Genomic DNA, 23,597 nt, shown 5'->3' on the forward strand with positions numbered 1-23,597 from the left:
AAATTCACATGAGCTCATGGCCTTAATTTATTTCCTAAAACCTGATTTCAGGATTAGGAAATAAATTCCAATTCCCCCTCATCAACCTGACGGCTTGGCCTTTACCGGATTTATCCTAAAATCTTTCCCTAGATGCATTGCCTTCATAAGGAAAGTGTTTAAACTCCTACTGCTGCTGGCCGAATTATCCCAAGCCCCGTACATTGGTTTTTCTCCACCAAAACCTGCCCACAACTCCTCCCATATGGAGCCGTCTACTTGCTAGCGCTGCAGCCAAGGATTTCCCCGTCCCTACTCACACGTTCCCAGCACAGGAAGTTCAAATAGTTGCTGTTTGCATGAACAAACTGCTGTCCAGCAGATCTTCCAAGGTCATCCATCCCCGCCACCGCCGACCTTTCCATAGATCAAGGCCATTGGTGTTGCTACGTCCTCGTGGCATCGTTGGGTGTGCTAAAGACCTTTTTCCACTAAGCCTAGTGTAGTTGAGTGATCCATCCCCAAGGTGAAAACTCTCTTTATTAAGTTGCGGATTGTTGATTAATAGCTTTTGGTATTGATACTATCTTTGGTTACCTAGGAGTTTTTGGTTAATCTACTTGTATTCCTTCACCTAAGCAAGTTAACAACTAAGAACCTTTAATGATTTTACTTGTTATCTCAATAAGCTCTTAATTGTAATTCCATTGTCAATCACTTTTAATTTTCTTAAGAAACTCCTTCGCATGTGGTTTCACATCACTTTTATTGATCCATATAGAAGAATCAGGTTCGAACTAGAATTCACTTATCGACCCGCGCAGCATCCCTAGGCGTCACGTATGTACTAATAACACGCTCGCCGGGGCCCATGCGGGTGATTTTTATATTGATTTAGACGTACCCCATTGTGTACCTATGTGTATACAAACTATAGTGCATGTGCAGGGGTACTTTGAAATATTTATAGTTGTGTAGATAACTATCGTTTGGATGCACACAACTTTTCATTTGAGAGCTTATACACGCCTTCTGTCCGCTAATACGAGTGTTGCGGATCCGGTGGCGTGTGTCTTGATTCATCGGGGAGGTTATTTTTTGGATTTTGGGGTCAATGATCGCTGATCTGGAAAGAACTCCTTTTAGGATCTTCGGTGTAATGGACTTGTTATTTTCGGTGTTTGTGGGCACCCGAACTATTCTCTTCTTAATTATAGAACTAAAAAGAGACTTTGGAATACTAGGAAGTTTGGTTCTAATTTTTTCAAACATTTCCTCCCTTATGTCAGGGGGTGTCCTTTTCGTACATAGAGTCGTCCTTCTACTCAACGCACTTGTAGATCTTGGTCACCGTCATTATAGATAATATCCATACTTATGTCCACAGTGATTCATTATACTTACAATACACTGTTGTTATCCACAAGTATCCATTTGCAGGGGACCATCGTATCCACTACGGCCTCCTAGAGGTATTCGTAGGAGAGTCGTTGTTCTTGTATCATACCCACCCTTTCACCAATCTCAGGTGGGTCTTGATTGTACTTGTTTGTAGAGGACATGTCTTTGATTGCGGGTCTCCAGTATTGCCATCTCAATCAACAGGCTTATGTGGGGATTGTTGCAGGAGTTCACGCAATGAGGTCTCATAACGTACTTCGAGTCACTATTAACCATATAAATGTTCTTGTAGTTTGAACTCCCTCGTGTGTGATTCAAGCTTTGTTCTTTGTATATGTTTGGATCCAAATTCAGTTTCATTCAGACTTGAATTCATCAAGTTTACAAGTCCCCACTTGATGTCGTATAGCCCGAGTTCAAACATGAGCTCGAAGTACATGTTAAAATTGATTGTCCAGGGTCCTCTGAAGTTCTTTACAAGTTGATTTTCATGTTCAAATTGATTTGAATTTGAGTTCAATTTTGATTTTATTTTATTTGAATTTTGACCTTTAGAAATCATTTAAATTTTGTTCTGATTTAGATCCACAAGTCCACTGTTCATTTTGAGTTCATGTTATATGCTTTCAGTTCAAGTACGAGTCCTCTGTTGTCCTTCGTATTGCTGCTCAAATTATGTCTTCTTGTTGTTCAGGTCTTGTGCACTTCAGTGAAAATTTCGGCAGCACCCCAGCATATCTCTTGTTTGGGGGAAAATAGGGGAGCCGGGCCTTCCCACCACGCTACTCGAGCGTGTATGGCAGGTGTCCTTAAACACCGCGGCCGTACAAATTTCATCCCATCACACTATAAGAGTGTGTATGGAGCCTTCAGCAGTACCCGTACCAGAACACCAGTAGCTCTCCCCACCACGCTACAAGAGCGTGTATAGGGCTCACCAACTTCACCGTATGCTTCGCACCGGGCTCCCTCCTACCGTGCTACAAGAGAGCGTATAGGTGGTTCCCCGGTCCGCTGCAAACATCGAGAATGAGATTTTGGAACATCATACCTTTGCGTAGCGGTGTCGTCGGCGATGTCGGTGTCGAGGTCGAGGTCGAGGACCGTCCCCACCACGCTACAAGAGCGTGTATAGGGCTTACCCACCTCGTCGCCCATGTCGCACCGGATTCTCCCCCACCATGCTACAGGAGCGTGTATAGGGGATCCACCGGCGCGTCGAGGCGGGATTTAAGTTAGAAAATTTATACCTTGAAGACCGGCGAAGGCTCGTGGATCGAGGAAAGAGGGCATTCCATTTTTTATTATTATTAATCTTAATTAAATATAATTAATAATAATTAAATTTAATTAATTATAATTAACAATGATTAATTAAAAATAACAAAATTAATTATGATTTAATTAATCATAATTAATTAGAAGTCATTTTTAATTAATTATAATTAAAAATAATTAGATTATAATTAACTAAATTAATTAAGATTAATTTCAATTAATTAAAATTAATATTTTTTTTTCTTGACGGATTTACGGGATTTGGCCAAGAAGTGTGTGAAAGGCAGAGAGTTACCTTCACAACCGAGCTCTCCTCCCTGCTTCCGATCAAAATGTCTCAACTTTCGATCCAACAGAAGGAGAACGCCGTCGAGGGGACAAAGTCGAGCAGCAACAGGGAAGCCGAAGAAGCGTGCGATCCAGAGAGAGTTACCCTCACAGCGTGTGGAGCTCCCGTGCTCGCTTCCGATCAAAATGGGTAACTTCCGATCCAACTGGAATGGAAAGTCGTCAAAGGGGCGAAGTGGAACAACCAAGTAAGAGCCGAAGAAGCGGCGGGAGGTAGAAAGTTATCTTCACGGGTAGCGATCTCCGGCCCTAGCTCCCGAACAAAATGCCGTAACTTCCGATTCGAACAGGAAGGGACGTCGGAAGAGTGAAGTCGTCCAGCCACGAGGGATCAGAAGAAGCGGCGGAAGGGAGAAAGCTTCTTCCACGGCAAGCGAGCTCGCGTTGTTTCTTCCGATCAAATGTCGTAACTTTCAATCCTACTGGAAGGTCGTCAAAGGAGCGGAGTCGGACAGCACGAATGGAACCGGAGAAGCAATGCGAACTTCCGTCGTTTCGTCCGATCGAACTGTCGTAGCTTCCGAACCAAAGAGAAGGGAAAGTCGTCGAACGAGCGTAGTCGGATGAGGGAGAGAGCGATTGCGAGAGACCAAGAATGAGAGGCTCGATCTCATTTTAATGTCGAGACGAATTGTGCGTGACGAGACGTCGTCGTGCGGGCTTCGTCCGGAAACGAGATTTGCGCGGCTCAAAATCTGGCGCCAGACAGGTACGTTAACCTTTTTTTTTTTTTTGCTTAGGTATGTAGGTCAACAGCTAATAGATAGTTGGCACAAGATGCGGCTTAATCTACATTCTGCTTACTTAGCGAGCACATTAACATAATTAAATACTGCAATGAAGAAAAAGCTGGGGATTTAACAAGACGCAACAAACTACAAAAGCCACGCAACATAAATCCAAACAACACGAACCACACAGCCAAAGGAAGCCACGAGGATAAAGCCAAGCACAACCAAAGTACAGAAGGATAAAACCAACATCAAATGCCCAAGCCCCGCATCAATTACGTTATTTAATGTGTATATTTTGAAATGATTTCAACTAAAAGAACCAAGAAACTTTAAACATTAATTAACTTGAAGAAAAAAAGAAAAATAATCTACTACAACCTGACAAATGGCTACGTTATATCTTTCATAATAGCTAGTTAGCTAGGGGAGTGGGCGAATATTGGTCTTAATAAGGAGATGATAATCGTTACAACCAAAGAACATAACATAATGCCAAAAAAAAAAAAACTCCAGAGTAAAGAATCTTTTGTGGAAAAAATAATACTTGTATTCCATGTAAACCATCCCACTTGCTCCAGACAGTGCGCTCATGGACCCGACAGAACGTCGAGCCTTCAGAAGAGCAATGTCATCTGCATCTTCATCCAGCTGCTCAAGACCCACAGCATCATCTCCAGCATTCAGAACCTAACGAAAATGAATAATTACATCGACCAACTTGAAAAAGAAGTCTTTTACAAGTCACCCTTTTTTGGAAAGGTAAATCAAAGAACCTTGTTTAGGAGGTCAAGTTGCTCGTTCAGATGATAATAGCTCAGTTCTGGCCCTGTATCAGGAGGCGGCAAGCTAGTTATGACCTGCAATATAGAATCTATTTATTAACAGATTACACGATTCCAGAGTACTAAAATATTTAAAATAGAACACAGGGACCAGACAGCTATTGAAGAATCACATCGCCAACAAATTGGAGGCTAATAATTATGCAGAAGCATGCCTGAAAATCTTTACTATGATTTAAGCCTTCTCTGCCTGCGCAATAATAATAGAAACAAAAACTATACAAATCTAAGCTAAGACAGGTCACATGGAGGAAAGGAATTGTGAAACAAGAATTGTGCAATGCAGGATAGAAAAATGCCTCACAATCAAAATAGAAATACAAGATTTTACAATCTTAAAGCTAACAAAGTGGCTGTAAATATAGGAGTTATTCACAATGAGTTTTGCAAACATTTGCAGCTGCAGAAAGCATCAACAAAAAAAGTACAAGAATACGTGATAACATTTTAATCAACTCAATCTCATATATCGGCCTTTGTTCTTGAATATTTCCAATAAGTCAACATAAAAATTTTAATCAAATTAACCCCATGAAGGCTTTTTGTTGACCTTATGGGCCTAGTGCTACATTATAGATTTGTTATGATCACAAACATAATTTGCTTGAGATTATTCTTTGGGACCAATCCATCTTTCTGCAGGTTTAGTAAATGACTGTTTATGTACACGAGAGAGTCTAGATACAGCTATGTGTGCAAAAATAGAACATACAAAAGTTCAATCGTAACTCAAGCAAAAAATATATGGATTAAAATTCACAATCCTAGAAATTTAGGAAGAGTTAAGACAATTCAGATGAGAGCTACAATATTCATGTTCGAGAAAGCTCACAAAATCTAAGAGAAAGAAAAAGAAAAGCTGTTTTTAGGAGAGATCTTTTTTCATTTATTTAAAAATCCTAAGAGGTGAGATATGATGTAGCAGCAGCCTTTGGGGGCTGAACCTGGACAGAATTTTTACTTTTGTTTTAGGAGGACCCAGTAAAATATTAATTCATTATGTGAGAAGAGGAATTGAGGAAGGGATCAATAAGAAAAGATTTCCCACATGAAATTCAAATTGGAGAGGGAAATATATTAGGAAAGAGGGCTGATTTGGAGGGGATTAATTAGGAAATATTTCCTAATTAAAGAGGACAGATTTGGGGCTAATTTGGTGGTAGATTTGGAGGGGGTTAATTAGGAGATGTTTCCAAATTAAAAAATACTGATTTGTTGGCTGACTTGAGGGCCGTTTTGGTATTAATTATTTATTGTTTGCTATAAGTAATATGGTTTATGTTATGTTTTGTATGTTGAATTTTGGGAGTGTTTGATTTCTACTATTTTTGTGAGGGATTCTAGCGGCGTCAAAAGTTTGGGAGAGACGGTCCTCCCAAAAGAGGACCATTGTATCTTGCTTTTGCATATTTCTTTGTTCAACAATAAAAACATGCAGTTTGCTGAATTTATATTAGTTCGTTGTGCTTTTTTGATACCAAGGCGTATCAAATTTGTACCAGAGCACTTTTCTGGACTGAAATCTTAATTTATTTTACTGATTTTTGTCAAGATTTTCCTTTACCTCTGCTGATTTTTGCTGTTTGGAGGCCAGATTCGTGTCGAAGTTATTGTTTTTTGCTGTGAAAACCTTGATTCGGGTATGAATGACTGCTATCCGTGAACAGGTTGACAAAATATGAAAGACTGCTAGCCGTCGCTCTATGTATTAAACGGAAGGCACTAGCATGGTACCAATTGAGGGAGACGAGGTACCCAATCCGTTCGTAGGAGTACATTTGTTGGTGCGCTTTCGAGCCCAGTAGGATAGGGATTTCTATGAGCAATTATTTGCATTGACACGGGGGCACGGTGGAGTATCGGAAAAATTTTGGGCTTGTGTCATGATGTGTAGGGAGGTTATCGGAGACCATGTTGAAAAGGAAAATCATGAAAGACCTCAAATCAAAGTTGAGAGCAGCAATGCGTGTGGCAAGGCCCCGTGACTTGGGAGAGGCGATGAAATTGGCTCAGATGATTGAGAACAAGAAATCACTACAAAAGATTAGTAAGGAGTCAATGGAAGAGGTTCTTACCACACAGTGACCACTTTCCTGGCACCTAGAGTGTAGACTGTACCAGTTAAAAGGAAGACTCCAAAGGAAGGCAGTTCGAGAGCCCGACAGGGAGGGGATTTCAAGAGGCTGATTGATACTAAACTGCAAGACAAGGAGCTAATGGGCTATGTTTCAGATGCGAAGAGAATTTTACAATAGGACATAGGTATGTGATGAGAACGTGGAGAAGGCAGAGACAACGACGGAGGAGGAAGAGGAAGAGAAGCTCATACACTTGGAGGTAATAGAAGTTTTATTTAACTCTATAGTGGGATGCACCCTGAATCACACTATGAAAGTGAGGGGAAATATATGAGAGGCATTGGCGATCCTGGTGGACAGTGGGCTACCCACAACTTCATATAAAACTAGGTGGTAGACAAAATGGGCCTGTAATTGTCAAACACGAGATGTTTAAGAGTAATGATAGGCACCCTAAAGGTGAAAAAGAGCAGATTTTGTGGTATAACTGTAGGGGATTCACACCACTGAAGATTTCCTCCCATTAGTATTGGAAAGTACTAATTTAATTTTGGGAATGAAGTGGTTACAAATTTTGGAAGAGACCAAGGTAAACTGGAAAGCATTACCCATAAAAATCCAAGTGGAAGGAAGAAAGGTGGTAATCAAGAGGAATCCCAACTTATCCAAAAACAACAATGGTTTTTTTGAAAATCATGGTTCGTGCCCTACAAGGAGGATAGGGATTCCTGGTGGAGCTTCATAGTCTAGAGAGAGAAGAGACAAAGAATGGAGAGGACATTCCAGACATTGTCCAGCCCCTTCTTTAGCAGTTCAGAGAGGTATTTCAGCTTCCCCAAGGATTACCAACCCCATGGAAGCACGAGCATTCTATTGTTCTGAGGGAAGGAGTATCTCCCATCAGTGTCTGGTCATACCGCTACCCTCAAATCCAAAAGAATGAGATTCAGAAGTTGATTTGGGAGATGCTTGAAGATAAAATTATCAAGCTTAGTGGGAGCCCTTTCTCTAGAAGGATGGGAGCTGGAGGTTTTGTGTAGACTATCGTGCCATGAATAAGGAAACGGTACTAGATAAGTTTCTCATGCCCTTCATCGATAAGCTATTAGAAAAGTTGCATGGATTTGTGATATTCTCCAAAATAGAGTTGAAATCCGAATCCCACCATATCAGAATGCAACTAGTTGACACCCATAAGACAGCTTTCCGGATTCACTAGGGACACTATGATTTCCTGGTGATGTCATTCAGCCTCACTAAAGCGTCGACCAACTTCCAGTCCCTAATGAATAGATTATTCCATCCCTACCTGCAAAGGTTTATTATGCTTGAATTTTTTGACGATATACTGGTGTATAGCAAGTATGATGGAGAACACATGGAGCATTTGAGAGTTATGTTATCCACCTTAAGAAAGCACTCTTTATTTTTCAATCAGAATAAGTGTTCTTTCACCTAACCTAGATTGGAGTATTTAGAGCATGTGATATCTCAGGAGGGAGTGGCATCTGACCAGAGTAAAATTGAGGCCACGCTTAGATGGACCGTACCTCAGATTTTAAAGAAGTTGAGAGGATTATTGGGACACATAGGCTATTACCAAAAATTTGTTAAAGGATATGGTTCCATAGCAGAGCCGTTAACGGAACGGCTCAAGGACAACTTCAAGTGGAGAGAGTCAGCCACCAAAGCTTTTGAGGAGTTAAAGAAGGCTATGTCCAGTGTGCCAGTATTAGCTCTTCTAGATTTTAGCCAGCCTTTTTTAGTGGAGACAAATACCTCGGGATTTGGGTTGAGAGTGGTACTCTTGTAGAACCAGAGACTAGTGGCCTATTTCAGTTAGGTGTTGACGTCTAGGGCAAGACTCAACTCATTCTATGCGAGGGAGTTAATGGCAATCGTGTTGGACATTCAGATATGGAAGCCTTATTTATTTGGAAGATATTTCGTCGTCAAAACCGACCGAAGGAGTTTGAAGTACTTGTTGGAGCAAAGAATGGTCACTGAGGAGCATCAAATGTGGCTTTACAAATCATTGGGCTATGATTTTGAGATTTAGTACCGACTTGGAGTTGAAAACAAAGCAACAAATGGTTTATCCAGGTGCATGGGGGAACCCCAGATGATGGCATTGTCTGCGACCTAGGTGGTTGACTGGAAAGAACTAAGGATACAGCAAACCAGGACACATGGTTCAGGAAAATTAGGGAGTCGGTAAAAAATAAGGACATCCATCCAAAATATTAAGTGGTGGGACAAAAGTTGCTTCATTATGGGCGGTTTTGTGCTTCCAAGACCTCTACTTACATTCATTGCTTGCTTCAAGAGTTTCATGGGACGGCCATTGGGGGATATTCATGGGCCAAAAAGACATCACTAGCTCTCTGCAGAACTATATTGGGAGGGTATGCAGAAGGATGAGAAGATGGTAGCTAGCTGTGATACAAGTATTTAGCTATGTCTCCATAAGGGCTACTCTAGTCGCTAGTTATGCTAGAAAAAATGTAGGAGGAGGTAACCATGGACTTAATTGAATAGTTTCCAAAGTCATAAAGATACACTACGATACTGGTGGTTGTGGATTGGTTGAATAAGTATGCACATTTCATTTCCCTTTTCCATCCCTACATAGTAGTAACAATAGCCACGATTTTCATGAGTGAGATAGTGAGACTACATGCAATCTTGAAATCGATTATATCGAATCGAGACAAGATTTTTTTGAGCCAGTTTTGGAAGGAATTGTTCAAAATGTAGGGGACCGTTCTAAAAGGGAGCATTGCTTATCTTCCGAAGACTTACGAACAGACAGAGGTGGTCAATCATAGTGTGGAGACTTATCTATCGAATACACCAAAGTTGTGGGCAAAATGATTGGCTTGGGCAGAGTATTGGCATAACACTTCCTATCATTCGGTAGCTCAAACTACACTGTTCAAAGTGTTATACGGAAGAGACCCACCTCACTTAATATATTATGGGGAAGGCAACACACCGGTGGCTTCAGTAAAGAAGTACTTCGAGGACAGAGACAAGATCTTGAAGTAGCTAAATGGGCATTTGTGAAGAGCTCAACAAATTATGAAGATAAAAGCATATAATCAAATGAGAGACATTCATTTGAGGTGGGGGACAGAGTTCACTTGAAGCTTCATCCCTAAAAATAGAAAATCTTGCCAAGGAGACGGAATGATAAGTTATTGCCCAAATATTTTGATCCATAAGAGATAATGGAGCGCATCAGAGAAGTGGCATATCGCCTACAGTTACCGCCATCGTCAACCATCCATCTGGTGTTTCATGTGTCTCAGTTGCGATGGGTAATAGGAGAGCACATTCCGTCTTCTTCACTTCCCCCGACCTTGACAGATGACATGGAGGTGTTATTGGAACCATTAGAGGTCAAAAAAGTGCAATAGGGAGTACATGAAAGTAAGAAAGTGTTGATTAGGTGGAAGGACCTATCAGAGCACGCAGCCAAGTAGGAGTCCTACCAGATTATTCAACAGTAATTCCCTTTATTCCACCTTGACGACAAGGTCATACTTTTAGGGGTAAGTATTGATGCATCGATAACCCTTGAGGGGACTGAACCTAGACAAATTTTGGCTAGTGATGTGGGACCCAGTAAAACATTAATTCATTATGTGAGAAGAGGAATTAAAGAATAGATCAATTAGGAAAGATTTCCTGATTGAAATTCAAATTGTAAAGGGAACTATATTAGGAAAGGGGCTGATTTGAACAAAATTAATTAGGAAATATTTCTTAATTAAATAGGACAGATTTGGGGGCTGATTTGGAGGGGGTTAATTAGGAGATGTTTCTTAATGAAAGAGGAAAGATTTGGGTACTGATTTGAGGGTCATTTTGGTATTTGTTGTTTATTTTTTGCTATAAGTAGTAGTAAGCTTTATGTTTTGTTTGTATGCAAAATTTTGTGAGTGTTTGTTGTCTACTATTTTTGGGGAACCTAGCAGCGTCTAGTATTTGGGAGAGACGGTCCTCCTCTTGAAAGAGGACCATTGCATCAATTTTTTGCATATTTCCTTGTTTAGCAATAAAAACATGCTATTTGTTGAATTTATATTGGTTCATTGACTGTTTTTATACCAAGGCGTATCAAGATCCCATTATGAGAGTGCACTTATTAGATTATTTTCCTCTTTTCTTTCACCTTAATCATCAAGTTGTGTTATGCTGCTTGTTAAGAGCTTATTGTATTAAAGATTCTAAGGGATCCATGAGATCTCAAAGCTTACTTGGTGTATTTGATGGATACCTGGTCGGCTAGAGTAATGATCTTCTTGCTTAGAGTAGAAGAGGGTATAAGATTTATTCATTAGACATCAAGGAGAAGGGATTCTACACCCGGTGGCGATCAAAGAAGAGTGTAGTTGATATACTTGGGTTGGAGATATCCATGCTTGAATGTGGCGGTTAGTGCCAAATTATAAAAAATCGGTCTTTGCCCACTTTCTTTTCTCTTTATTTACTTTCTTGCACCATTACCTACACTTGTGACAATGATTAAACTTGTGACTGATGATGATTTTGTATCTTGCACAAATCACTAAACCTAATCTTAGAAGGTGGCAATCGGATCTAGTCAAACAATGTTGCTAGCTATTCATTTTTAAAATTGCCTCATCATTTGCTTTAGATTAAATCCATCATTTTATAAATCAATTCACTATATAAAACAAAAATAACTTTCTCAATGATTTTAAATTTTATTATTTTATATCTCATTTTTTATGTCGTTAAAAAAAGGGAGCAACATCTTGGGTGTTTGAATATAGGGGAAAAGAAAAAGAATAACCATACAGTTTGTACAACTAGATAATTTCCCCATTATAACTATTACATGAGAGACACAATGGAAGAACAATGCCGTCATGGATATAGGGGAAAAGAAAAAGAATAACCAACCAAACTATAGTTTTAAAAGCGCCTCTTCCATACCTTGAAGCTATAGCCCTGATCAATCAAAAATTGCTGCCTTTTAGTGGAATAATACATCTCCTGCATTCATAGCAAATTACTGTGAAGCATAGCAAAAACCATGTTTACAAATAGCTCTCCCATCCAATAACTGTTAGGAAACACAAGAATTTAACAAAGTGAGAGACAAAATATAGTGCCTGTGTATCCGTGGACACTAAAGAGTAGAAGAAAGCATTGTACTCTTCTTTCCCACCAGCCATTCTGTCTTGTAACCGACCCTAGATCAAGGGCAGAAGGTTGAAAAATAGTGGTTTCGAATGTCAATAAACTTTGACAACAAAATATATTATTATACTAATCATTACTACCTTTGCCCTGAGAATGCGACCCAATCTCTGAGCTTCTTGACGGCGTGAACCCGCATGAGACGAGATCTGTATTATCACATTGGCTTCTGGAATATCAATTGAGTTGTCACCAACCTGAAACAAACAAAAAGAAGTGTACAAACTAACAGTAAGGGGTATTTGGCAATAAGTGCATAAGTGCTTTAAATCATTTAGGGGTTTGAAAATGCTTTTTTCTAAATAAGCATATTATTTTTTGGAAATAAGTGCTAAAATCTTACAAATTAATTTTTAGTTGTTGAATAATATTTTTAACAGCAGATCATAATGTCAAATGACCAAAACAGTTGTGCTTTATTAAGTAACAATTAGGGTGTAGTAGCTTGAGGGAACGCAACGTGTTTTATTTTATAATTTTAAATTAAGTGATAACTTCTAATGTAACTAATAGACTGTAACTAAATTAAATATTTTTGGCTGATCATTTCTACCTATTTCTAATGAAAAATAAAAAGAAAAACTTGTTGGGACATCGTTGCAATTCACATATCTCACCAAAAACAACAAAAACTCGTTTTCTTATCAACCAAATAAGAAATGAAAATTATTTCTCAATTTCTTCTCAACCAAACAAATGCATAAAATTATTTTCAATTTAATTCCCTTACCATTTCATTTCCATTTTCTTTAATTTACTCTTTCAATTTCTTCAAACCAAAAAGAGCCTAAAGAAAACTAATGATAGGCATGTCCTTTACTTCATCCAACAAAGAACTTCTAGAATAAAGTTGGTAGGGCAATTTTAAAAAACAAACAAAAAAGTTATCATAACCATTTTAAAAAGAATTTTATCAAACACAAAAAGCAATCAAGTTCATAAAATCATATTTGACCTGCATTAAGCATTTTTAATATCATTTGTCAAAAAAAAAAAATCTTTCAAAAGAGAAAAACTTAGTATCATCCAGCTATGGAATCAGCGTTGAGTAAGCTGCAATGAAATGCCATAGAAAATTACCCTTAGTTACAGCCAAGCTCAACAGTGATCACTTCTAATGCAACTTCCAATATAGTGTGATAAATCAGAAGCAAATTTCTTGATTTGAAAATGAATATGATCGAATCACAAGGCTGCATGGTGACCTTACACATTCTTTTCTTTCCAGGGCAGCCTTTGAAAATTACTCGAAAGTGCCTCCTAACAATTTATGAAAAGTAGTTGAGGTCAGCGATATTCCTTCTCTGCTTGCCTAATTCATTCTTGGTTTTCAATATTATATTTCCTTACCACCACGAGATATGTCCCACTGTCTTCTCATTTTAGATTTACTTCAATCCACAAAAAACCTACTCACATTACTGCAATCACCTTGTTTCTTAGAATTCTAGATTGCCCAGAATTCTGCAAAAAATTAACACATTTTAAAATGATCTTGAAGATTTTCCTTCTAAAATGGCCATGGCACAAAACATGTCATTACATATTTATGTACCTTCATACTCTCATAATATCAATATATATTTAAGTCATTTGCAGTCATAACAATTTCTATATCAAATTACTACCATCATATATGCATTTAAATTTACATTGACTTACTCATAATAGTCTCCAAAAATGATTAAAACAATTATATAATATACTACTTTCACATTTGAATTGAAAATACAATAATGAAATTTTACACAACTATAATTACACACTTTGTATATTTCCAAGCTTTAATTTATTCTAAACATCGTGCTTTGCTATGGATTTTCAGCACTAGTTTCAACTCAATTATGAAGATCTTTCACTATTCAAAATTACACAATTATATCTTAATTAATATTAAATTTGAATGCCTAAAATATAATACTAAAATTGGATGCTTAAATATCATCCAAAAGCAAACAACAAATTTCCACCACAATTATTACACTATCTATCTTTATAGTATAAATTACCTCACAAAATTTTTCCTTCCAAATGAATTTTTTCTTTCTTCACTTTACAATCGAAGTTTACATATTCTTCCTATCTATTAGAAAAATAAACGTACGTAAATTCCAAAACTTTTAAATTACTTCTTCCTCTATCGTCAGATGTAGAAGAAAATTCAAAATTATAATTTCCTTCCTCTTCCTCTTCCAACTTTCTTTTTATGCTCTCAAATTAGATGTCAACATTTACTTGGTTTCTATCATACAAGAAACAGCAAAGAATAGGAATAAAAAAATAAACTTACTTTCTTCCTTCTCCTTCCTCTGTGTCGTTTCTCTCGACTAGAACTTCTATTTTTTCCGTTGATTCCACAAGAATGAGTGAAGCAGATATATCTCGCAGGAGTTTTTCACTCCCTCATGCGTTTATCCACTTAAAATGGTGAATCCACCTATCCAGGAGGCGTATACACGCAATGGTCACTCGATCGCGTCTGAGTCGCGGCTTCGTCCGCCCGTTCGACTCGGATTGCCCTCTGTTATCGGGTAGAAGCTGGTTCAGTTGAACGTTGAACCGGTTCTCAAATACATAAAATATTTGATCAATAAAAATATTTCTGCTACTATTTGTATCATTGATAAAAAAAATTAGATAGCTCTAGTGGTTGTTATTATTAACAGATAAAAGAAAGAATTCTTTCAAATTTGATTTTTAAGCATTACATATTTTGTCTCTCATGGATTGCAACAAAATCAGTTTATCCTTAGGGGACTCACTTTAATTAATGCATTTGATCCTTTTAACTCTAACTTTTTTTTGTTTACCCATGGGCCACTTTGTACATGAAACATTGCCAATTATTTTCTTTTTCTCGGTATTGTTTTCAATATTGTTTGCAAAATCCCACCTGCCACCAATTCGAGGTCACAAGTATATTAACAATGTTGTAACCATATGATGATCATACTTAACACTACCTAACCTCAAGAAAATTAGTTTTGATCTTATATAACTACAAATGTAAGCATCCATCTCACTAAATTCAAATCAAAGATCAATAAAGAGAGCACAACTCTAGCCAGATTAAGGATTCCAAGGACAGAGGTCTTTAAATTCTATCAGATCAAAAATCAATGGACAAGGAGGCCTTCAAACTAAGGCTCACCTACATTCCTTTGCAATTTTAAGAGCTATTATGTTTTTCTTTTTATATATTAGTTTATTTGCCTTATCTTGCTAGTTTTTAGGACATGTGATTCCTCTCAAATAAGTGGGAAAGCTTATTGAATGGATCGACAATACTTAAAACCACAAAGAAGGAAATCCCTCCTAAGGCCCAAAAGATCAACAAAGGGAGACAAAATATTGGATGATTCAAATATGACAATGTAGATGATGTACCACATCATATAAATGAAGATAATCAAGACAAAAGTTCAATTACAAAAGTTAAGACCAAAGCTCAAGAAAATGATAAAAAAAAAGATCCAATTACAAGAGCTCGATCAAAAGCCCAATATTAGTACCATAATTTTAGATATTTTAAATGTAATATATATACTATTTATCATCTAAAAGCTTGTGTGGTCAGCCATGAAATGTTTAGGTAGGTGGAAGTCCTCTTTAATATCCACTAACTCCCTTAATTTTTTCCTCTTTTTTTTTTTGAATAGTTATCTTATAATTCATATAATATGGGTTGATATGCATTATAATTTTAAGTTTTTGATTGAAATAATTTTATAGAGAAGGCTGAGAAGCTATCTTTATTTGCTTGGTGTTTAGTGGCTTCAAGTGTGTTTGTTGCTTTGGTAAAATTTGGTAGTTATCTTTACCTTTTTTATGTTACTTATAAATCTTCTTAAATACCGGCCCTAAATCATTCACAACTCTTCCTCTATTTCATAAACATCCCTCAAGATCAATAAACCAGCAATGTGAATCATAAAACCCTTCTAAACACTTTCATATAGTCATTGACCCAAATAGGGAACACTTGAATCTAATCTTATTTCCTACACTTCAACATCCTCTTATCTGCCAATCCCTATCATTAACTCAAGATCACAAGTTCACAACTTAATCTAACATTCCACCATCATTTATAGTTATTTATCTCACATAAAGGTCACTTTCTAAAGTGATCTTCCAAATCAACCCAAACAAGACTACTTTTAGCATTTCTTCTAAAAAACCTCTCTAAACCCTCATAATTCCACAATAAACACTAGAACAGTTCTCTACGTATCAAATTTAAAATCCATAGATTTTTTCTAGTCATTAATCTTACCAAAAGGCTGCCCACCACCATTGGTAGGTTCTTCAATTTAGTTGGGAATAAGAGCGATAGTTCAAGGAATGTTCACCTGTGTTTTCAAGAGAATGAATTGTTGTGGAATTCAAAACTAAAAATTATGCATGTGTATGCATAAGAAAGTGTGGACTCTAAGTTGAACAACTAGATGTTGGGTACTTAAATTAGAGGAGGCGGAGTATGAAAAAACAAAAGCATGATTTCTGGAGCAGGACTGCAAGATTGTCGTGCTCAGGCGCAAGGATATAGTCACATACATGTTGCATTAGTTTGGGTAAGGAGCTACAAGGAGCATATGAGAGTATTATGTTATGGTATATGGTGTTAAGTGAAGTGTTTGCATTGATTGGATATTTGCATGAGAGGCGGATGGAGCATAGCAAATGCAATAGGCATCACTGAAGATGTGTGTTAGGCATAGCAGGAAAAGGGAGCTAAAGTTGCGTGTGCATGGGATTCTAAGGAGCAGGTTCATTGTAGAGATTAGGCAGAGGCCGAGCATTGAACAAGAGATAAGAGGGAAAGCAAACAATCACATGTATTATGCATTACAGATGATACCATCAACCAAGAACTGTTTGTTCATTTCGTAGAATAAAAAATGTACATGGAATGTAAACCACTCTTGACAAATGTTCTATTAAACATCATTTAGCAAAATGGCATAAATTAAAACTTTGCATTACATCATTTCTTGGGAGGATTTCTAAAAGGACTTCAAGAACAATGTCCTAAAATGTTTCACTTTCAATGAACAACTCAGACAAAGTTTGGCGGTGAAGGAAAAAGGCTGTAATAATGTCTAGGCAAATCACAGTTGTGAATGCTTGGTACAATATAATCTGTTGTAGTCAAGTCAGATCTTCCGTAATGAATAAATATTATATTTACAGCACAATTTTTTTATATCATTTTTACTTAGAAGCAACAGTATGTCATAGAAAAAGTCATCCTAGCAAAAGAAACTGAAAACACTTAATAAAAGAAAGAAAAGTATTCAATAGAATTTTTTTGTTAACAAAAGTTCATTTGACACCCAACAAAGTGACATTCATTGAGACCTTAATAGCGATTACTTAACTCCAAAGCATGTAGTATCATGTCCTTTCTTTTTTTTTTGCTAATACAAAACATGACCGGGCAAAAGTTTTGACAAAATCACAACAAAATGATATAGTAATGGCAAGGCTCTTCACAATTATCCATTAAAATGAATTGCAGAATATAATACAGTTTAGCCATATCAAAGTCTGACAAATATATGAATGTCATATTCACATGCATAGTGCATTCTCTATCATTTAGCTACTTGAAAGCTCCAGTATGCCATGGAAAAACCCATCCTAGGAAAAGAAACTAGCATTCACTCCATGTAGAAATTATCATTTGAAGTACAATTGATTTAATTTGTCGGATATACCTTAGACAAAAAGATTGTATTAACATCAGGACTATGTTTGAATGCTTGAAGAATCCTTGTTCTTTCCTGGTGGCTAAAAATAAGATGAAGACGATATTAACAACAATAAGTTCAAGAATATAACACCGAAATATCAAATATCATCAGCTAATGTACCTGGTTGCACCATAGATCATTGGTTTCCGAAGTTTCATTGCATAAGCTGTGAGCGCAAAAAGATTATCCGCAAATACGATAATCTTATCACCACGCTGTTGCTCATGAAAACGAATTAAAAACTCACAAGCCCTGAATTTATTAGGATTCATGACGTATAGAGCCTGACAACAAACATATCATAGAAAGAAAAATATGTGAGCAATACTACATATTATGCATCATAATTGTTCATATGCGCCTACTTTTACAAGACAGTTAATACAACAGGGAAAAAGTATTAGGAATGTGTAACTTCCATGCTGTATGCACTCCAGCTAGTACAAAGACCAAGGAGCTACCCATCTTAGACTTAGCCATATCAATTTCACCAAAACATATTTCAAAAGTTTGTCCAATTTTGTAACAGTGCTAAAGTGGCTACTAAAAAGTTGAAATGATTAAAAAAATATATCATTTTAAATACAGTAAGTGAAGTTGTTCCCAAATGGTTCTTAATTCACATTTGGATCACAATTAAGACAGGATAAATAAAAAAACATGAAGAAGTAGTTGACTTCAAGAAGTATAAACTACAAAATCATTGGTAATCCTGATAATCAAAACTAAACTACTAAATAATGCATCAAATATAACCCAATATGGAAACCTTCCTAATATTCTACATTGTTATTTTATTGACAAACAAATAGAGGAACTGTCAAAAATGATTCAATCTACTAGTTTGACACATGAGCTCCAAAACCATAAAGTATCATCACAATATAAGAATACATTACATCATACTTACGTAGACCTTAAATAGTTGGGATAAGGCTATTGATGAATATAATATGTAATGTTGATAATGCACATCATAAAAAAGGGCACAGCCAAGGTAACAATTGTGTAAGTCCACACAAACATGTACATACATTGCATGCATATGCATGCATACTTGTTTATAAATTAAAAACCCATTCCTGCCCTACAGAACAACATGGGAACACAAAAAGAAAATGATCATAAATTTACATGTTTATGGGCGATGTAAAGACATGGTTATGACTATTGTTGACCTCCATGTTTATTAGTTATGTAAGGAAATGGTTATGAGACTAGTTTGGATCAAAATATATCACATTATTCCAAAACATCCAATCATCACAAATTTGCAAAACGAATTGAGATGGTGCATCCTTAGTGTTGAATTACCAAGAAAGGGTGACCAGATTCAATTCAAACAAACCCAATAAAGACGATGAACAGTGGAGACATTATCAAACAAATCTTGTTTGAAATGCATCTACTAAAGTAAAAAACCACTCCATATCGCTCGTTTCATAAAACAGACAGCATAAATATGACAAGAGTATCAAAAATATCAAAGAAGCACCTCACCAATTTAATTCAATCGATCTCGACAAAAACTTCAAACAACAAATGTATCAATCACATAAATTGAGTTCAAAATACCTCAACTGCAATCAAAATTACTCAAACTTCGCATTCACAAAATAGATTTCACTGAGGTATCTGGAATTTCAAACTTTCCTAGAACGAATATTCATATTACTCAAATTTCCACATTAGGGAAATTCAAAAAAAAAAACAAAAAACCATCTGCATACTAGGCAAAAACATGCAATTCAAAATGAACAAGAAATGAGAAATTGTGTGAGAAGTTTATTAACATTTACTTTGTCCTTTTTTATTTTCTTTTGAATGATTTATTAAAAAAATAAAATAAAATAAAAATCTCATCAAATCAAAACCCCTGAATCTTGTTTACCTCTCACTCCCACCCTATCAATCATGCAAATGAAGTGTTATAACAATCCTGTCAGGTTGTTTCAAAATAACACCTAAACCTAAATTCCATTTCCCATAATTCCCTCTCTCCCTCGCAGTATCACTAGCAACACTAACCCTCATGCCACCCCCAAGCTACTAACCACCACTATTAGCTCACCTAACCCACTTTTGCACACAGCTTGCTTGCACATGTTCTAGCTCCACCAAACACCTTCTATGCATGCTAGTGTCCCACTAGCATTCATCCAAGTGTCCCTCACAAGCCACAATGCCGATATCCTCTCAGCCCACTCGTATCTTTTTTCTGCATCCTCAACTTTCACCATTCAACACATCTACCTCTGATGACCTTCTTTGTACCCTCTAGAAGTTAGGCTCTATCTAAAACACACCTCGAGCTTTCTTAATAACTCAGCTTGGCCATGTTTGTATACCAATCTTCCTTCTCCATCACCTCTTACAACAACATCTCCTATGCCAAATTGCCCTACTACATCTCAAGCAACCCAAATCCTCCAACAAACACCTCCAGACTGGCCAACCTAGCAACCCAACATTAGTGATCTTTTCTTTAAACCCTAGTCGACCTCTAAACCCACTCTATCCCTTTCTCATTCTACAACATTTCCCTCTTCCTAAAACGAGAAAGTGAACACAAGCGAAGCATGTAGGAAATGATGAGGGCTTACGAGCTAGGGCGTCGAGCCTTGCTAGACAAAGTTGTAAACAAGATTGACAATTTCGGTGAGTGAATGAAATCGAGCTTTAGCACGTTAAGAGTTTTCTTCCTTCCAAAATTTTAGGATAAAAAATTAAAGTTAGATTTCTTATATAAATAAAACCTAGTTTTTTATTTGGTTCTTTATAATCATTTATTAAATATTTTAAAACTTGTACATGAGAAATGATAATGTTTAGATAATATATATCAATTATGATTAGGAAAGTTTGGTGGATTAAATTTATAAGTAACCAAATTTAATATATACGAAATTTATTTAAGTAAATAAATTATTTATTAATTTAGAAATATTTTAAGCTACAATTTAAAAGAAAATTTTAAAATATCATGCTTTGAGACAAACCTATGTATTATTTCAATATTCCATTAAGTTATTATAATTCAAATATGATGAATTCATTGAATTATGCTATCACTCACTCCTAGTATTTAGCAAATGTATACGTATAAAATTTTAAGAAATTAAAGGATTGAAAGAAAAAAAAGCATGTATCATAAATGAAAAACTACAAGAGAGATATATTTACTTGCAATGATTATATTTTGAACTTAAAATAAATTTTATGATTTAGTGTCTCTTTCGATATATAAGAAGTTGTTTGTTATCGGTCAATATTACTGAATAAAAATTTAACAACACTATGTACGACTATTTATTCCCATCTCAGAAGGATCAAATGCGACAAAGCCCAAGTCCATCACTGATGGGGTTAATACTTGTCCTACTAGTAAGGTTATGAATGTTTGCACTAATTATCATATTTTATAAAAGTGAATGTTCGCAATGATGCAATACTTTTTATTGGTGTCATCAGCCTGGACATAGAGCAAAATGCTACCCTACAGTCGATCAGAAGACTTCAAGAGAAGTGAAATAACCCGAAGTGCCTTTACAAATGATTTATGGCAAACAAATATGATAGAATCGATTGCTTCAACTCCAACACAAAGTCAACGAATATTGAATTTATAACACGATTTTATACTTTAAATCAACATGAGCCTAATCAATTGACAAAGTTGTTTAAGATGTTAATGAAAAATACATAATGTCCCATTATTTTACATGCAATGTCTTGTTATGCAAAGTTATGTACTCAATATAAATATTTATGTTGACTAAAATTAAGTTCATGTTATTTTGATAAAACAACAAGTAATTTTGTTTAATTCATCACATGACAGCATAATGTAACTTAAAGTAGTAGATAAATTTTGATTATGATTTTTTTATAAATAAGGAAGATCAAAATATCTCATTTAAAAAAAATGAACTAATTAATGTTTGTTCAAATGAACTGACACTAGTCAATTATGACCTTATAATCAAGGGAAATGGAATATGGAGAGGGAGAAAAAAAAGGAGGATGAGAACGAGAGCCAAGGCAAGAGAGAGGATCTATGGGTGAGTAGTCTATTTCCAAGAGAATAAGGAGAGAGAGAGAGAGAGAGAGAGAGAGAGAGAGAGAGAGATGAGGGATTAATCAAGAGATGGAAAAGGAGAGGGAAAGTTCGAGCAAGGAAACGAGCGTGAGCGAACCAAGCAAGTGAGGGCAATGAAGTGCGACCCAAGACGATGAGTTGTGATGGGCAGAGTTATAAATAGGATTGACAATCTTAATGACATGAAATCAATCTTAAGAAAGTGAAGAGTTTTCTTTCTTTAATAGTTTTAGGGAAAACGTTTAAGTTAAATTTATAGTGCCCCTCAATTGTTGCTTAGGGATGTATCATGTCCAACATTGCAAGTGGACTATCATGATCCAAAGGCCCACCCATACCATGGCTTTGTAATCAAACTATATTTTCAACATCGTATGTTTCTTGCAATCAAGTTATACTTGCCCTTTCTTTGTTCTCAAAAGTAATTTGCAATCTATACGATGAATTTCATATCGAATACATCCATCTCTTCATTCCAATTGAGATGATCACTACATGTGGCTCGTTATTGTTCAAATAAATTCCATGTTAAGCTTGAAATGAATTTTTGCATGAGTCCTTGCTTGCTTGCATATGGTTTGAATGAATCACATTTTCTTAATTAACACTTGTATTCAAATTAAAATGATAATTCCATTGGGATTTTTTTGTGTTATCATTCAAATGAAACTCCTTATAGATTGTCCATCTTAATTATGTTCAAATCCAAGTTAAATTCATGTTTATTGTTTAGTTCAAATCAGATTTGATTCCAAGTCCTCTGCAGTCCAAATTGTAAGTCTTTACTTGAGTTCAAATTATTCAAGTCACGTCCACTTAATATTCAAATGAAATTCAAGTTCAAGCTTATTTCATTTAGATTCAAGTTTTTTTTTTGTTTCTTGGTCATTTATTTTCTATTCAGATACAAGTCCAAGTCCCCTATTTAGTTCAAATTTCAGCAACCTCCTGGCGTCTCCCTTGTTTAGGAAAAATTTTAGGAGTTTGTGCCTCCCGCCACGCTAGAGAAAAGAGTATATGGTAGTTGTCAGACGACACCGCGACCATAAATCTTCAATCCCACCACGCCAGAGAAAGGTGTGTATCGGTCTTCGGGTTAACTATTTTAAAATGCACAGTTTTATAGTCGTCCCTGCCATGCTAGAGAAAATCGCATACAGGGCCTACCCGCCTCTTCGTAGACACCGCACCGGGTTCCCTTCCCACCATGCCAGAGAAAAGTGTTTATAAAAGGTTTTTCGATGCAACGCGAACGCTGAAAACAGGAGTTTGAGCTTTAGAAGTTATACCTGCGCGTGGAGGCAACGAAGATATTGACAAGTGCAAAAATATATAAACTACACAAGATCCCCTCTTTTTTTGTCAAATTTTCTTCTCCCTGTTCCTTCTATTATTTTTTTCCTTTTTTTCTCTTTTTGTGGAAATGATAATACTACTTTTATAATTAATGACAAAAACTATTAATAATAATAACTACCATTAATAGCATTAACGATAATGATCATTATTATTACACATAAATAATAGTAACCAAGGCAATAAATATTATTATCATAACTATTAATTATAATAATACTCTTTATTGTTATTCTTGTCGACAATAAACGCAATAAATACAACCATTAATCAATATGATAAATAGAAGATGAGGACCAAAAATTTTCATATGGATTTATACCTGTTGAGTTGGATTGAATCAAGTGATTACTGTCTAAGTTTGTAAAGTAAGGTGGAGATGGGCTTGAACATGGGTTGGTTAAGAGGACTTGAGTTAGGTCAGTTGATATGAAGGGCTAGTTAAAGGCTTGAAGTGGATAGGGAAAGCGATTGCAATAGGGGCTTTGGCTATA

The 23,597-nt window shown here is 36.2% G+C and overlaps 1 protein-coding gene across 2 annotated transcripts in view; it reads right to left on the bottom strand.

Annotated features, from left to right (window-relative positions):
• LOC110104065 (general transcription and DNA repair factor IIH helicase subunit XPB1) overlaps nt 1-23,597 on the bottom strand; it is a 76,810-nt gene that overhangs the window by 15,967 nt on the left and 37,246 nt on the right. For both annotated transcript variants that reach the window (XM_028696129.1, XM_028696130.1), the window contains 7 exons: nt 17,769-17,932; nt 17,613-17,685; nt 11,976-12,089; nt 11,805-11,885; nt 11,626-11,685; nt 4,514-4,597; nt 4,285-4,427 (listed from right to left, as the gene is read on the bottom strand). In XM_028696129.1, coding sequence (XP_028551962.1) covers nt 4,285-4,427; nt 4,514-4,597; nt 11,626-11,685; nt 11,805-11,885; nt 11,976-12,089; nt 17,613-17,685; nt 17,769-17,932 — 719 coding nt within the window. The remainder of the gene's footprint in view (nt 1-4,284; nt 4,428-4,513; nt 4,598-11,625; nt 11,686-11,804; nt 11,886-11,975; nt 12,090-17,612; nt 17,686-17,768; nt 17,933-23,597) is intronic.

Source organism: Dendrobium catenatum, unplaced genomic scaffold, assembly GCF_001605985.2.
Source record: "Dendrobium catenatum unplaced genomic scaffold, ASM160598v2 fragScaff_scaffold_716, whole genome shotgun sequence".
Classification (NCBI taxonomy): domain Eukaryota; kingdom Viridiplantae; phylum Streptophyta; class Magnoliopsida; order Asparagales; family Orchidaceae; genus Dendrobium; species Dendrobium catenatum.